Source organism: Bos mutus, chromosome 13 (assembly GCF_027580195.1).
Source record: "Bos mutus isolate GX-2022 chromosome 13, NWIPB_WYAK_1.1, whole genome shotgun sequence".
NCBI classification, from domain to species: Eukaryota; Metazoa; Chordata; class Mammalia; order Artiodactyla; family Bovidae; genus Bos; species Bos mutus.
Window position 1 is genome coordinate 21,246,285 of NC_091629.1, and position 14,096 is coordinate 21,260,380.

Below are 14,096 nucleotides of genomic sequence, written 5' to 3' on the forward strand. Positions count from 1 at the left end.
TAAATCCTAAGGTGTTTCTGTGTTTCCATTTGAATTAATCCTATTGTCTTATTCCCTTAGGAAATCACAAATTGACACAAATTGCAAAAGTAGTCATCAAAATCTGTGAGCATGAGGTATGTGTTTCTCACTGTCCCCTTTTAAGTGTAACTGGAATGATGGGTTGGGTGATTGATGTTCCCATTGGTGGAATTGTCTGAGGGTAGTTGTGGAGATTTGAGAATTTGTTGACGCTTAGACAGCGTCTTTTGTCTTTGAGGAAAGTAAAAGCAACAGAGCGGACCCTAGTACGTGATGAAATAACACCCTTACCTTATCTGTGATCTAAGAGAGAGGATTTTTTCAGCCTTGACTGGTGGTCAAGCACTGCATGTAGCGTAGAGTTTATGATTCTTTGCTCCACAGTCTGTGGCATTTCCCTGGGTCCTTTTTAGTCGTCTTTTTTTTTTTTTTTTGGTTATAGCACAATTTATATATTTCAAATGGACAAAAAAATTAGTATCATTTACAGTATCTTAAGATGAACTGCCTTTGAATGGGAGCTTTCTTTCCAGTACTTTGAGGTCTACAAGACGAATCTAGAAAATTTACTACTGTGGAAAATGAAGACTGCTTAAATCGGATGGGGGCAGGGGAGGCCTGTGGTTTTTCTTTTTGATTAATTGCTGTAATGCTGTCCTTCAGGCGGCTGAGGGAGTTTCATATTTTCTTTAGACATCATTAGGCGCCGAAGCTCTTGCAGGACAACTTTGATGCTATACGAATTCTGCCATTTTGCTAGCACTGATAACGGCTCTTGGGTCCACCACTCCATTAGAACTATTAGCTCCATTCATGTTAGTTTTTGTTACAAATCTTACAAAGGGGGGTGCTTCTGGGTATTTAGGTCCCCATTCTATTTTAAGGCTGTATATTCGGTTTTCATAAATTGTCTGAGCCCGTGGTGGCTGCCATCTTGCGTTGCTGTTGCTCAAAGGCCGACCCCTTATTCCCTTTCAGACTTCTTGTGGCAGGTGTTTGCATTGACGTTATTTGCAGGAAATGTCCTGAATTTCTCCAAGAATGGCCTAGGTGTCCTGGAAAAATGCCCCCTAGTTTTGATGGTGTAGATGAAATGAACCTCCTGGGCTGGGCTCGGGCTGTTCCATGTGTGTGGGGAATGGACCAAGTTAGGACGCTGAGGTTCAGAAAGAGATGATGATGGCTTGGGCTAGGGGAATGCATCAAGGTTGGTGAGAAATAGTCCAATTAATGTCCAGGGTGTTCCCCACCATGGCATTTAGTTTAGCTAACCTTACCTGCCAGTATCGTCATGTATTTCTTGAGGACTTGCAGATATAAGGCCCCTGGGAGTGACGCATTCTAACACCTTTTTGCTTTACAGATGAATGAAATTGAAGTTTGTCCAGAGTGTTATCTAGCTGCCTGCCAAAAACGAGATAACTGGTTTTGTGAGCCTTGTGTAAGTTGGGTTTCCTTTTCTATCTTTGTTCTCTGAACTCTCTGCCTTGGATGACCCAGGACAGCTTTCATCAGGTGGCTTACTGGATGGAACTGTGGATGATGTTTTTAGATAATTTTCGTGCTGATATAGTTATAGTCAGAAAGGGAGTAATCCAGGTGGGATAAATCTCTTTGGCTAAAAGTTCAAAGCATCATCATTGACGGGGTCTGTTGGTCCTTGAAAACAGCAGGATGCAGAGTGAAAGAAAAACTCATCAGAGGGAAGACACACCAACGTCATGCAGACAGTGAGCCAGTAGTGGTGAATGAGTATGTTACTTACGAATCACCCGGGTCTATTTTAAGAGGTGTGGAAATCCCTTCTAGGATTAACTCCATGATCTCGCCAAACCATGGTTCTTTTTTTCTCCCCTTTCTTTAAGATTTGATCAACGATTTAATCAACACTGACATAGTCAGAGCTCAGGAAAGAGCAGGAAAATACAGGGTGGTCTGGATTTCCCCCCCCTTTTTTTTTTAAATCTGTTTTTAATTGGAAGATAATTGCTTTACATTGTTGTGTTGGTTTCTGCCATACACCAACATGAGTCAATCATAGGCATACTTAGTCTCCTCACTCTTGAACCCCCCTCCCACCTCACACCCCATCCCACCCCTCTAGGTTGTCACAGAACACCAGGTTGAGCTCCCCTGTGTTCCATATGTAAAATCCACTAGCTGTCTATTTTACATATGAAACCATGGTTCTTGAGGATGGGATGGGGGTGGGGAGAGAACGTCAGTCACCCTCGTTGTCCCCAGGGATCTACATTTTCCAAACTGGTGCTTTGTAGAGAGAGGTGTGTTTTGGGGTGGGCTGGGAGTATGGGGGTGGGGGTAGAGGGAATTGGGCAGCAAGACTTGTCATTAGAGTTGAGAATCAAAGCATAGTTGAGAGCTTTTCCTGCCTTTGGAGATGAATATCTGAATAGTTAGGCTCTGAGTAGCACTTGATGAAGAATAAAGGTATGTAGTGCTGCCTGTTACTCTGTGCTCGGTGTCATGTGCATTTAACCCTCCAACTTAATGGAGAGTTGTAGGTATTATTGTCCCCGTGTTGCCCAGAAAGGGTCAGTCTCCTGCTCACTGCCATCCAGGTGGTAGTGGCACAGCCAGGATTCAAGCCTGGATTTGTCAGTGCTGACTTCTTCTCAGTTTCCCCGTTTAACTGCCAGCCTTGCCCAGGCTTACTGGCCACGCATCTGGGGACTGCTGCTTGGGGAGACAGACCCTGTTTGAAACTGTCCTCTTTCACTTTGTGGCCTGTCTCACCGCTCCCTTGCCTGAACCTCACCTACCGAGCTTTATATATGGTTCTTGCTGTCGAATACGTACAAACTCGGGATTTTGTTTTTCTTTTCCTAGAGCAATCCACATCCTTTGGTTTGGGCAAAACTGAAGGGGTTTCCATTCTGGCCTGCGAAAGCTCTGAGGGATAAAGATGGGCAGGTGGATGCCCGTTTCTTTGGACAACACGACAGGTGGGAGTTAAACACGGGCTTCAAATGCGTAGCTCCGAGGGAGCCTTTGATCCTGCCAGTGAATGTGAGAAGGGGCGGGGGGCACGACTATTATTTGATTGTCATGATACCCACCGATGATCTTGTACTTTAAAAATACTGGCCTGGGCTGTGTTAAGCCTGATTGTGCACCGGCTTCCGTTTTTATCAGGTAGGTTGGAAAGGATCTTGCTTTCGTGATTTTGTGGATGTAGCCAGCATGGGCATAGGTTCCACGGCTGTTTTAAGCTCTGCTGTTCTCTTTTTTTTTTTCTCCCCCCTGCAGTAAATTAAATCACCGCACAAATTGCTTTTCAAAATAATGCTTTCAGGGATCAGAAACATTTCCCCAGATCGCTGGTAAATGAATCTCCCATCGTCATGTGGGGTGGTCCCCTCCTGTTCCTTTTTCTGTGGAGCTAAAATGGGAAACTAGAAGGGGTTGCTGTTTTGACAGGTAGGAGCCCTCCTTCCTAGCCTTCCTGCCCTCCCCCTCCTAGCGATGCGAATTATTCTAGCTAGATGTGAATTACTATAGCTAATAGCAGCTCTCTGCAGAGCGCAGCCCCCCCACCTGCTTCAAAACAACAGGTAGACGGAGATGAGCAGCGGTTAATATCTCCAGCTCTCTTTCAGCAAGTTATGTTGTGATTAAATGAGGCAAACCGCGCCCCCCCTCACCCCCAGAGCCCTAGCAGGCAGGCTGGGAAAGTGTTTGTGTGTGTGTATATTTAAAAGACATATTTTGAAAATTATACCCACCCACAGAACATACAGAAAATACAGTTTATCATTTGAAACAACAGCAGACTCTGAAATAATTGCTCCTTGTAAAATTTTGCTTGTCATCTTGGGGGAAAAAAAACGAATTTCAAAGTAATCTGCAAAGTCACTTACCAAGAATCCAAGCAGTGCATTGATATGAGACAAGATGGAAATTAGTGGAGATGGTTCTGGGTTTGATAGCAAGTATTATATTTTGATCTTGACCATTTTTTGTTGGGAAGCTTTCTGAAATTCCCTTATTCGTTCATTCATTCAAAGAAACATGTTTTCAGTGTGTGCTGTGTGCCAGGCCAAGTGCATGCTCCTGTGGCAGCTGACATTAAGTGCTTTTTTTAATAGAAGCTGCTTTTATCCCCATTTCACTGATAGGAAAACCAAGGTCCAGAATTAGAAAGTAGCTCAGCTGTGTGCCGTGTTGCCTCTCAAGACATAGCCTCCTAGAGGCTTCCTGTCACTAAGCAAATAGGATATCCCTTTCAATATTTCCTGGGTCTCCTTTAAGAAAAAGAAACCCTTTTCTGAAATCATTTGTAAAATAACTTCATGGAACTTAGGACACCAATGCCGGACAAAAATGGGAGAGGGTACAGCCCCGGTGACTGTGGCTGGTCAGCTCCTGGGGGTGCAGGGTACCGGTCAGATGCGTCTCCCCAGCATTCCTCCAGGTAGGGGCTCATCTTCCACCCCACCGACAGAGTGGAGGCTGGCCCAGCGAAGGGGCATCAGCTGTCGGGGCCGCCTGGAGCTCCCCGCTGCTCCTCAGAGCCCCATTTTGGTCCGGACTCCTGCCCACTCGGCTGAAAGCCCCGGAGGCCCCGCAGACGCTGGCCCTGGGGCTTCTGGCTCCTGCCCAGCCCCCGTTCTGCCTGGCTGCACCTTTGTTTCCGCGGGCCTCTGCAGAATGACAGCATGAGTGGGAGCGGATGAGAAGCGGGTGGTTTCCAGCACTCGGAGGGTGCGGGTGGGTATTTTGAGGGGTTCCATGTTCATATGCATCGTGGCCTAGCATCACCAAGAGCTGTGAGCTGTGGGCAGCCAGCCTGTGCCCAGCCAGCCTGTGCCCTGGACTCTGCCCCATGGCCAGGCTTTGTTTCTCCTTGGTGGTTTTCTCTTAAAAAATAGGAAGGAGATGCTCTTAACATTTGGGTAAAAGAGAAGATAAAAAGTTTCTATTTTCTACTTTAAAATTTTGGAAGACTTGGTGTTGGGTCCAAATTCCCAAGGCACTTTGACAGCACCTGAGTAGGGGGTCCTTGCATTAGACTGGGTGTGAGTTTCCCACCTGCTGTCCCCACTAAGTCCACGTTGCTCCCCATGGCTTTGTACCTGACTTGAGTTTATGGTCTATGAAATCCCTGAGGTCTCCTTGGAAACGCTTATTCCTACCAGATTCCCATCTATACGCTGGGTTGAGGCTAGGGGCATCAGGTATCGCAAAGGCACACCCCGCCTGAACGCTCGTATATCCACTCTTGCCTTCCCCAGAGCATGGTGGTTTTGTTTCTGTCTCCTGCCTGCCTTCACTTGGGTGGCTGATTCCAGAAAAGCAGCTCACGTTCTAGTGGATTTCTGCAGAGCACACTAGGATGTGAAGGTTGATGGTAGGAAGACAGAACTAGCCTGAATCAAGAGTTGAAGGGCTCATACCCCAAGGGTAATAGGCTGTTTTCCCATTTTTTCCATGTGAATTATCTCACGTTCAGAACCATGCACCCCTTTTAGGGCTGTGGTTTTCTAACCTTTCCTTCTAGTCCCATGGAGAATCACAGTTTTAAAAGAGAAAAGAAACCTCTTTATGTCTGAGTGCATGAGAGTGAGATTTGGGGAATAATTATCTTCTCGGAGGTGTGGTCTGGGATCCAGACTGTTTTCTTACTCTCTACCAACCCAGAGGCAAAGGGGATTTATTATTTTTTTAATGGATTAAACTGACTAAGCTATTGAGCCTTTTAATGTAGCTGAGTGTCTTGTTCACATTCTGTCCTTGTGACAGAACATGTCTGTTAAGTGGATTGTTAATTAACCATTCAAACCAAGTCATTTTTAAAAAATGGAATACGTGTTTAAGAATCTTGGTAATTCCACCAGGATAATTTGGTTTGCATTAAGGAAAAAAAGAAAAAACACCATTCTGGAAACAACCCAGGTGGCCATCGAGCGATGAATGGATGGAGTAAATGTGGTCTCTGCACACAGTGGATACTGTTCTGCCTTAAGAAAGATGAAGCATCACAGCTGTACCAGAAGGACTTTGAGCAAAGTGGAATAAGCCAGTTCCACGAATACTGCATGATTCCCTTTGTAGGAGGTATCTGAGATAGTCAGGTTCAGGGACTGGGGACTGGGGAAAAAGGGAGACTACTGATTAACAGATACAAAGTTTCAATTAAACAACCTGAATAAGCTTTAGAGAGCTGCAGTACCAGCATGTACCTACAGCTAACTGTTGAAAAAATGTTGCCTGCTCTATCAGTAGGCAAAGGATGGTACTGCCATCAAGCCAGTACAGACTCCCAGATGATGAACCCTGAGGGAGCTTAGGATGGAGACAAATGGGTACCCAGCTGCCAAGCGCTCAGCCACTGCAGCCGACCCCCAGTGGTGCACCCTGAGGGGACTCAGGCTGAGAAAGCCCCAGATAGCTAAGCTGCATGTCAGAGGAAAGATTTCAGTGAACCCAGACTCTTGCATCTTCCCAGACTGAGAAAAATGCTGAATTCCTTAACACGAGATATCTGGTTTTTCTTTAATAGGAATCTTTTGAAGTTCTGGCTACCTGGTCTTTGTTACAAAAAATCTCCTGTATATGCTGACTCCTCCCTTGCCTCTTTGGAGCAGTCTCTCAGTGTGATCTGAGAGGCTGCGTCCTGGGCTAAAGTCCTCAGTTTTGTCCGCCAAATAAAACATAATTCTCAGCTTTTAGGCTGTGCTGTTTTTCCGTTGACACAGCAGTAATGTATGATACACTTGTTAGGAGAGTACATTTGTCAAGAGGGCAGATCTCAACTTAAGCGTTCTTGCACAATCAAATTTGTTAAAAAAAAAAAAAAAACTTAAAAATCTTGGGAATGACCAAGGCTGATTTAAACTCCCTTTCTCTTTTGTGCTCCCAGGGCCTGGGTTCCAATAAATAATTGCTACCTCATGTCTAAAGAAATTCCTTTTTCTGTGAAAAAGACTAAAAGCATCTTCAACAGTGCAATGCAAGAGATGGAGGTTTACGTGGAGAATATCCGCCGGAAGTTTGGGGTTTTTAATTACTCTCCATTCAGGACACCCTACACGCCCAACAGCCAGTACCAAATGCTGCTCGACCCCTCCAACCCCGGTGCTGGTGCCGCCAAGATGGACAAGCAGGAGAAGGTCAAGCTCAGCTTTGACATGACGGCGTCGCCCAAGATCCTGATGAGCAAGCCGATGCTGAGCGGGGGTGCAGGCCGCAGGATCTCCTTGTCCGACATGCCGCGCTCCCCCATGAGTACAAACTCCTCCGTGCACACGGGCTCCGATGTGGAGCAGGATGCTGAGAAGAAGGCCACATCCAGCCACTTCAGTGCCAGTGAAGAGTCCATGGACTTCCTGGACAAGAGCACAGGTCAGCCCCGGGGAGAGAGGGTGCAGGGGGTCCCTGCGACACAGGGGTTCTCATCTGGGGGACACCTGTCTGGCCCTGACTACCTGGTGAGCATCACGGAGTCAGAGGGAGCTGGGTAGGGGGATCTCATCCCAGTGGAGCCGATTTTAAATTTTAAGTGCGTAAACCCACTGGGATTCTTGCTGTCGTCGTTCAGTCGCTACGTCGTGTCTGCCCCTTTGTGACCCCGTGGACTGCAGCATGGCCCCACAAATGAGAAAAGCGTTCCCCAAAGGCCAGCTGGAGGTCATTCCTAGAAGTGGGCAGAGGTGGCCAAAAATCCTTCAGAGTTCGGTTCAAATGCCTCGGAGATGAATCACAACTTCCTGCAATCGTTTTTTTCTTTCTCAAGAATTTTATTTTAATGGAAACAGTATTTTTCTATCAAAACCAGATACTCGCATTACTGAAGGCTCAAATATTAGAGTAACATGTAAGGGAAACAAGAATATTCCCTCCCCAGAGAGAGCAGAGGACTCCCACTCCTTGAATGGTCCCAGTCCACTCCTCCCCGCGCCCCACTCGGGTTAACAGTCATGTTGCATCTTGCAGCCTGGCTGCTGTAGCAGAGGTGAAGGAGGAGGATGCTGGTCTCGGATCAGGTCCCAGCTCTGTCATTTACTAGCTCTGTGGCTTTAGGCAAGGCGCCTGACCCTCCCATGCCTTGGTTTCCTCTCCTGTAACACAGCCATAATGATAGGCCCTGCCTCAGTGTTTCTTGTGAGGATTAATGAGCCGATATACATAAAGGGTTTAGAGTAGTACCTAAGATAATAAGTGCTACAAAAATGTTGGCTGCTCTATTATTTATTCTGGTAGTCACTCATTCCGTGCTGATACGGATCTGGAGAGGTGTTGCAAAGGAGGGGTGCTGGCTGAGTAACAAAAGCAAGGATGACTTAAATTGAATTCTTTTCTATCCAGACATAATTCAGTTGCATGTTAAAAACCTATGGGGGGCTTCCCAGGTGGTCCACTGGCTGGGACTCTGAGCTCCCAATGCAGGGGACCCAGGTTTGATCCCTGGTCAGGGAACTAGATCCCACATGCCGCAACTGAGACCTGGTGCAGCGAAATAAATAAATATTAAAAAAAAAAAAACCTGTGAGAACTTTAGGGTTTCCTCAAGGAAATGGGTTTACTGTCATTTTTCTTGAAACGGGGCCTTTACTGTTTGCTCGCTCTTGTTCTCTGAGAGGCATAGGTAAAAAAACAAAGCTTTACACTGAACGTGATGATGGACGCAGGCAGCCTGCAGGCTCTGGGCTGAGGAGACTATTGGTGAACCTCAGGCACATGCCCCATTCTCAAGGGTTTCAGCCCATGGTTGCTGCCCAGAAATGTGGACTTAGGGTTTTCACGTTTTAACATTCTTACAGAGAAATGGGGAATCTGCCTTTTTATGTAGACTCTCCAGTTATGAAAGTGCAGCTCAAACTGTCTTAAGATATTTGCCAGAATGAATAAAGCACATCCACAGGTTGAACCACCAGTATTTAGACTTCTGGCCAGAGTATTACCCTTGGATAGCCTTTCAGATCAGCCCCTCTTCCTACCTCCCTCCTTTCCTCTTTCCCTTCTTTCCTTCACGGAGAACTCTTTAGGGAGCAGGCATCAGGAATTTCCTGGTGGTCCAGTGGTTAGGACTGCAAGGTCTTCCTGCTGGGGCCTGGGTTCGATCCCTTGTTGGGGAACTAAGATTCCACAAGCTGCATGGCACCCCCCTCCCGCCCCCCAAAAAAGAGGAGCAGGCATCGGTTAAGAGAACATCAATATCCCCAGAAGATAAATGATGAAGCCTTAGTCAATGGTGAACTCAGAAGATTTCCACTCATTTTGGTTCACGCTGTGGCTTCTTTCTGGGTAGCTGCTTATTTTCAAATACTGCTTGTAGCTGCTCTGAATGGCTCTAGGTGGAGCAGAGTTCATCACCAGCGGCTTTTGATTCTTCAGAGTAAAGGCTGCAGTCGGTTCTGATCCAGCCACGTGGTTGACGGATTCAAGGTTGAGTTAAGAGCTTTGTTCTGGGATGACATAACTTCTGTTGACATAGCTTCAGAAAAAAGCTTGCCCTTTGCCCCCTTGTTTCTGACCAGAGTCCTTAAAGGCTTACTTTTATTCTATGACATGATTTCATTTAAGCCAAGTTAACAACATATGGTGTATAACCACACAAGCTCCTCAGCCTCTGAGTTCCTATTGAAATCCTACTGCTTGAGAAACTGTTTTAATGGGCAGCAATCCCATGAATCACTGTTGCCTGAACTTTTCATGTCTGAAGTTATTGATATTTCTCCTGGCAATCTTGATTCCGGCTTGTGCTTCTTCCAGCCCAACATTTCTCATGATGTGCTCTACAGATAAGTTAAATAAGCAGGGTGACAATATACAGCCCTGATGTACTCCTTTTCCTATTTGGAACCAGTCTGTTGTTCCATGTCCAGTTCTAAATGTTGCTTCCTGACCTGAATACAGGTTTCTCAAGAGGCAGGTCAGGTGGTCTGGTATTCTCATCTCTTTCAGAATTTTCCACAGTTTATTGTGATCCACACAGTCAAAGGCTTTGGCATAGTCATAAAGCAGAAATAGATGTTTTTCTGGAACTCTCTTGCTTTTTCCATGATCCAGAGGATGTTGGCACTTTGATCTCTGGTTCCTCTGCCTTTTCTAAAACCAGCTTGAACATCTGGAAGTTCATGGTTCATGTATTGCTGAAGCCTGGCTTGGAGAATTTTGAGCATTATTTTACTAGCATGTGAGATGAGTGCAATTGTGCGGTCGTTTGAGCATTCTTTGGCATTGCCTTTCTTTGGGATTGGAATGAAAACTGACCTTTTCCAGTCCTGTGGCGACTGCTGAGTTTTCCAAATTTGCTGGCATATTGAGTGCAGCACGTTCACAGCATCATCTTTCAGGATTTGGAATAGCTCAACTGGAATTCCATCACCTCCACTAGCTTTGTTCGTAGTGATGCTTGTAAGGCCCACTTGACTTCACATTCCAGGATGTCTGGCTCTAGGTGAGTGATCACACCATCGTGATTATCTGGGTCATGAAGCTCTTTTTTGTACAGTTCTTCTGTGTATTCTTGCCATCTTTTCTTAACATCTTCTGCTTCTGTTAGGTCCATACCATTTCTGTCCTTTATCGAGTCCATCTTTGCATGAAATGTTCCCTTGGTATCTCTAATTTTCTTGAAGAGATCTCTAGTCTTTTCCATTCTATTGTTTTCGTCTATTTCTTTGCATTGATCACTGAGGAAGGCTTTCTTATCTCTCCTTGCTATTCTTTGGAGCTCTGCATTCAAATGGGAACATCTTTCCTTTTCTCCTTTGCTTTTCGTTTCTCTTCTTTTCACAGCTATTTGTAAGGCCTCCTCAGACAGCCATTTTGCTTTTTTGCATTTCTTTTCCATGGGGATGGTCTTGATCCCTGTGTCCTGTACAATGTCACGTCCGTCCGTCCATCTTGATGCTTTTGAACTGTGGTGTTGGAGAAGACTCTTGAGAGTCCCTTGGACTGCAAGGAGATCCAACCAGTCCATCCTTAAGGAGACCGGTCCTGGGTGTTCGTTGGAAGGACTGATACTGAGGCTGAAACTCCAATACTTTGGCCACTTCATGCACAGAGTTGACTCATTGAAAAAGACCCTGATGCTGGGAGGGATTGGGGGCAGGAGGAGCAGGGGACGACAGAGGATGAGATGGGTGGATGGCATCACTGACTCGATGCACATGAGTTTGGGTGAACTCCAGGAGTTGGTGATGGACAGGGAGGCCTGGTGTCCTGCGATTCATGGGGTCTCAAAGAGTCGGACACGACTGAGCAACTGAACTGAACTGAACTTTTTATCACCCATGATTTTTTTGTTTATAGTGTGCATACCACCTGTTTTATTACATTCTTACATATTAGATCCACAATTTAGCTTCATGTAAAGCTAAATAAAATACACAAGCTCATGTGTTTAAATTGCTTGCTGTTTTTTTTTTTTTTTTTCCCTAATGTACATGAAATTAGCACATAGCTTGTAAAGTAAAACATGTTGGTCCGTGAACCACTGTGGATGTTTCTACACCATATTTCAGGAAACACAGTTGAGAGGAGTATGAGGAACACATATTGTGGGTTTACTTAAACTTCTCTCATCCCTCGAGAGGGGCAGAGGTTGAAATGATGCCAGAATTCCTGACAAAGTTTCTCATTATTTGAGTGACTTTTGAGATGGTGAGTTAGCAGATGCCCCATTTCAGTAGAATTTAAAATCTGTTTCACGAAACATAATCTGTTTGCTAGTATGTGTCTGAGTTATTTTGCTGATCATTAGTTAGGCAGCCAATGAGTAGTGTAGGAAGAGAAGGTATTTATTAAAAATCTTTTTAGTTTTAGAAACTGTCCCCTTTCTGGAGCCAGATGGTAAATATTTTAGGCTTTGTAGGTCTCTTGTCACAACTCTGCAATTATTCAACACCTTGTTTGTGTTACTAAAATAGCCATAGGCAGTAAGTATGTGACTGGGATACTGAAATTTGAATTCCATATGATTGTTATGTTTTCAGGAGCTATGAATCCTTTTTTTCTCCCCTAAACCACTTAAAAGTGGTAAATACCCTTCTTGGCTTCCCAAGTGACTCAGCAGTAATGAATCTGCCCGCCAATGCAGGACACACAGGTTCGATCCCTGGGTCGGGAAGATCCCAGGAGAAGGAAATGGCTACCCACTCCAGTATTCTTGCCTGGGAAATCCCATGGACAGAGGAGCCTGGCGAGCTACAGTCCATGGGGTCAAAAAGAGTTGGACACGACTTGGTGACGAAACAAGAAGAACAGCACCCTTCTTAGCTTGCAGGCAACATGGGTTGGTTTGCCAATATGTGGTGCCAACCAAGAGAAGAGAGACTCTGAGTCACTCTCCTCCTTTTACAGAAGGCAGGTTGAGGTCTCAGAAGAATGAGGGAGTTCCACAGCCAGATTCTGAGACTGGCTTTCTTTGCCCTGCATGCCACTGCCCTCTGCTGTTGGCAGTGATAATAGCATTTAGTGGAAGAAGACATGGGATATTTGTTGAAATGCCCCCACACAATCATTGAGAATATAAGTGAGACAAGACTGTGTTTTATCTAACATTGTATTAAAATAGTAGCTTGTCATAGGATTGCAAAACCTTCTTAGTTTCAGCAGGGAAAAATTTATAGTCTGCAGCATAAACGTACACATTGAAATAAGTTATTAGATAAAAATTTCATGAGAGTTTAGAAACCCTCCTTTTGTTTAGGGCATTGAGGAGCTCAGAATCTTGTGTCTGTAATCCTCAGGGCTGGTTTTAGTCTTCGAGGAGCACTTCGGTCAGCCAGAAGCTGTTCACTCCTGGAATTGTCATGTTACGGGTCAGAGTAGTTTATATTCTCCATGCTTTGTCTGCTTCCTCTATCTAGACCTCCTGGCCAGAATTGATGCCTTGCCAGTATTTTGCTTGCAGGATCCTGTTGCATTTTATATGCATATTGAAATTATACATATAAAATTACAATTAATATGTATTAGGGTAAGAATCCTAGGGCCTGGCTTTCACCAGCCTCTGGGCTAATGGTAGTTCTTTGGTCTCGCAGCTCCACATGGGTTACTCCAGGGAAAAAGGAAGATGGTTTCGTATACACTTTGCCCTGTGAAATCAATACGTATTTGTCATAAACCAATGGTTAGTTACAAAAACTAAAGTCAGTGATAATCCCACCTTCCACAGTCAGCCCTTAGAGATTGTTTCCTGAACTTTTTCTTTTTTGGCACACGGCATGCTGGATCCTAGTTCCTCGACCAGGGATCGAACCTTGGCAGTGAACATGAGGAGTCCTAAGCACTGGACTTCCAGGGAATTCCCCATCCTGAGCTTTTTTTCTATGTTGGTTGACACAATCATATGCCAAGTTGAAAACTCAAGCACTTTGGGGGATCAGGCAGATACAGAAATAAGCGAGGATTGGAAGTGACAGGGACTGAACTGAAGCGGAAATCTGCTTGTCTTCACGACCATTTAACCACTCATGGGTGCCTGTGTCTAACGCTTCTCAAAGCAGTACTGACTCTTCTGTATGTGTGCGCTGAGCTAGAGACCTGTGCTTTTTTAAAGTCACTGGCGGCCCTCTCCCCTTGCTGGTTCTAGCCAAGTGGGAAGGTTGGCTCAGTGTTGCCACATTTCTGTGCTGTTCAAGAGAAATCCCAAATATTTTTTAAAATACAGACTACCCCAGCTTTTACACGTTATCTCCCATTTTTAAAAATAGCTCAGAAGGACTTCCCTGGTGGTCTAATGATCTAAGACTCTGCTCTCCCAGTACAGGGGGCATGGTTCAATCCTTGTTGGGGTACTAAGATCGCACATGCTGTGGGATCTCACAAACCAAGACAAGTGAAAAAAACTACAGGCTGCATCAAATGCGTCCATGAACTGTTTGCTTCGTGGACCACCTCTTTCGTGTAGACCTATTTAACTTAGCCTTGTATTCTGAATGGGCTCCCCTGCTGGCTCAGGTGGTGAAGAATCTGCCTGCAATGTGGGATACCCTAGTTCGATCCCTGGGTTGGAAAGATCCCCTGGAGAAGGGAATGGCTGCCCACTCTGGTATTCTTGCCTGGAAAATTCAATGGACAGAGGGGCCTGGCGAGCCACAGCCCAT

General features: G+C 45.3%; 1 protein-coding gene and 1 pseudogene across 1 annotated transcript in view; one reads left to right on the forward strand and one right to left on the reverse strand.

The window, feature by feature from the left end:
* Positions 1-14,096, forward strand: part of ZMYND8 (zinc finger MYND-type containing 8) — a 123,407-nt gene that overhangs the window by 57,293 nt on the left and 52,018 nt on the right. Inside the window, 4 exon segments of the mRNA XM_070381085.1 lie at positions 61-116; positions 1,385-1,462; positions 2,869-2,984; positions 6,902-7,383. Coding sequence (XP_070237186.1) covers positions 61-116; positions 1,385-1,462; positions 2,869-2,984; positions 6,902-7,383 — 732 coding nt within the window.
* On the reverse strand, positions 646-1,314 carry LOC102274137 (ubiquitin-conjugating enzyme E2 variant 1 pseudogene; annotated as a pseudogene).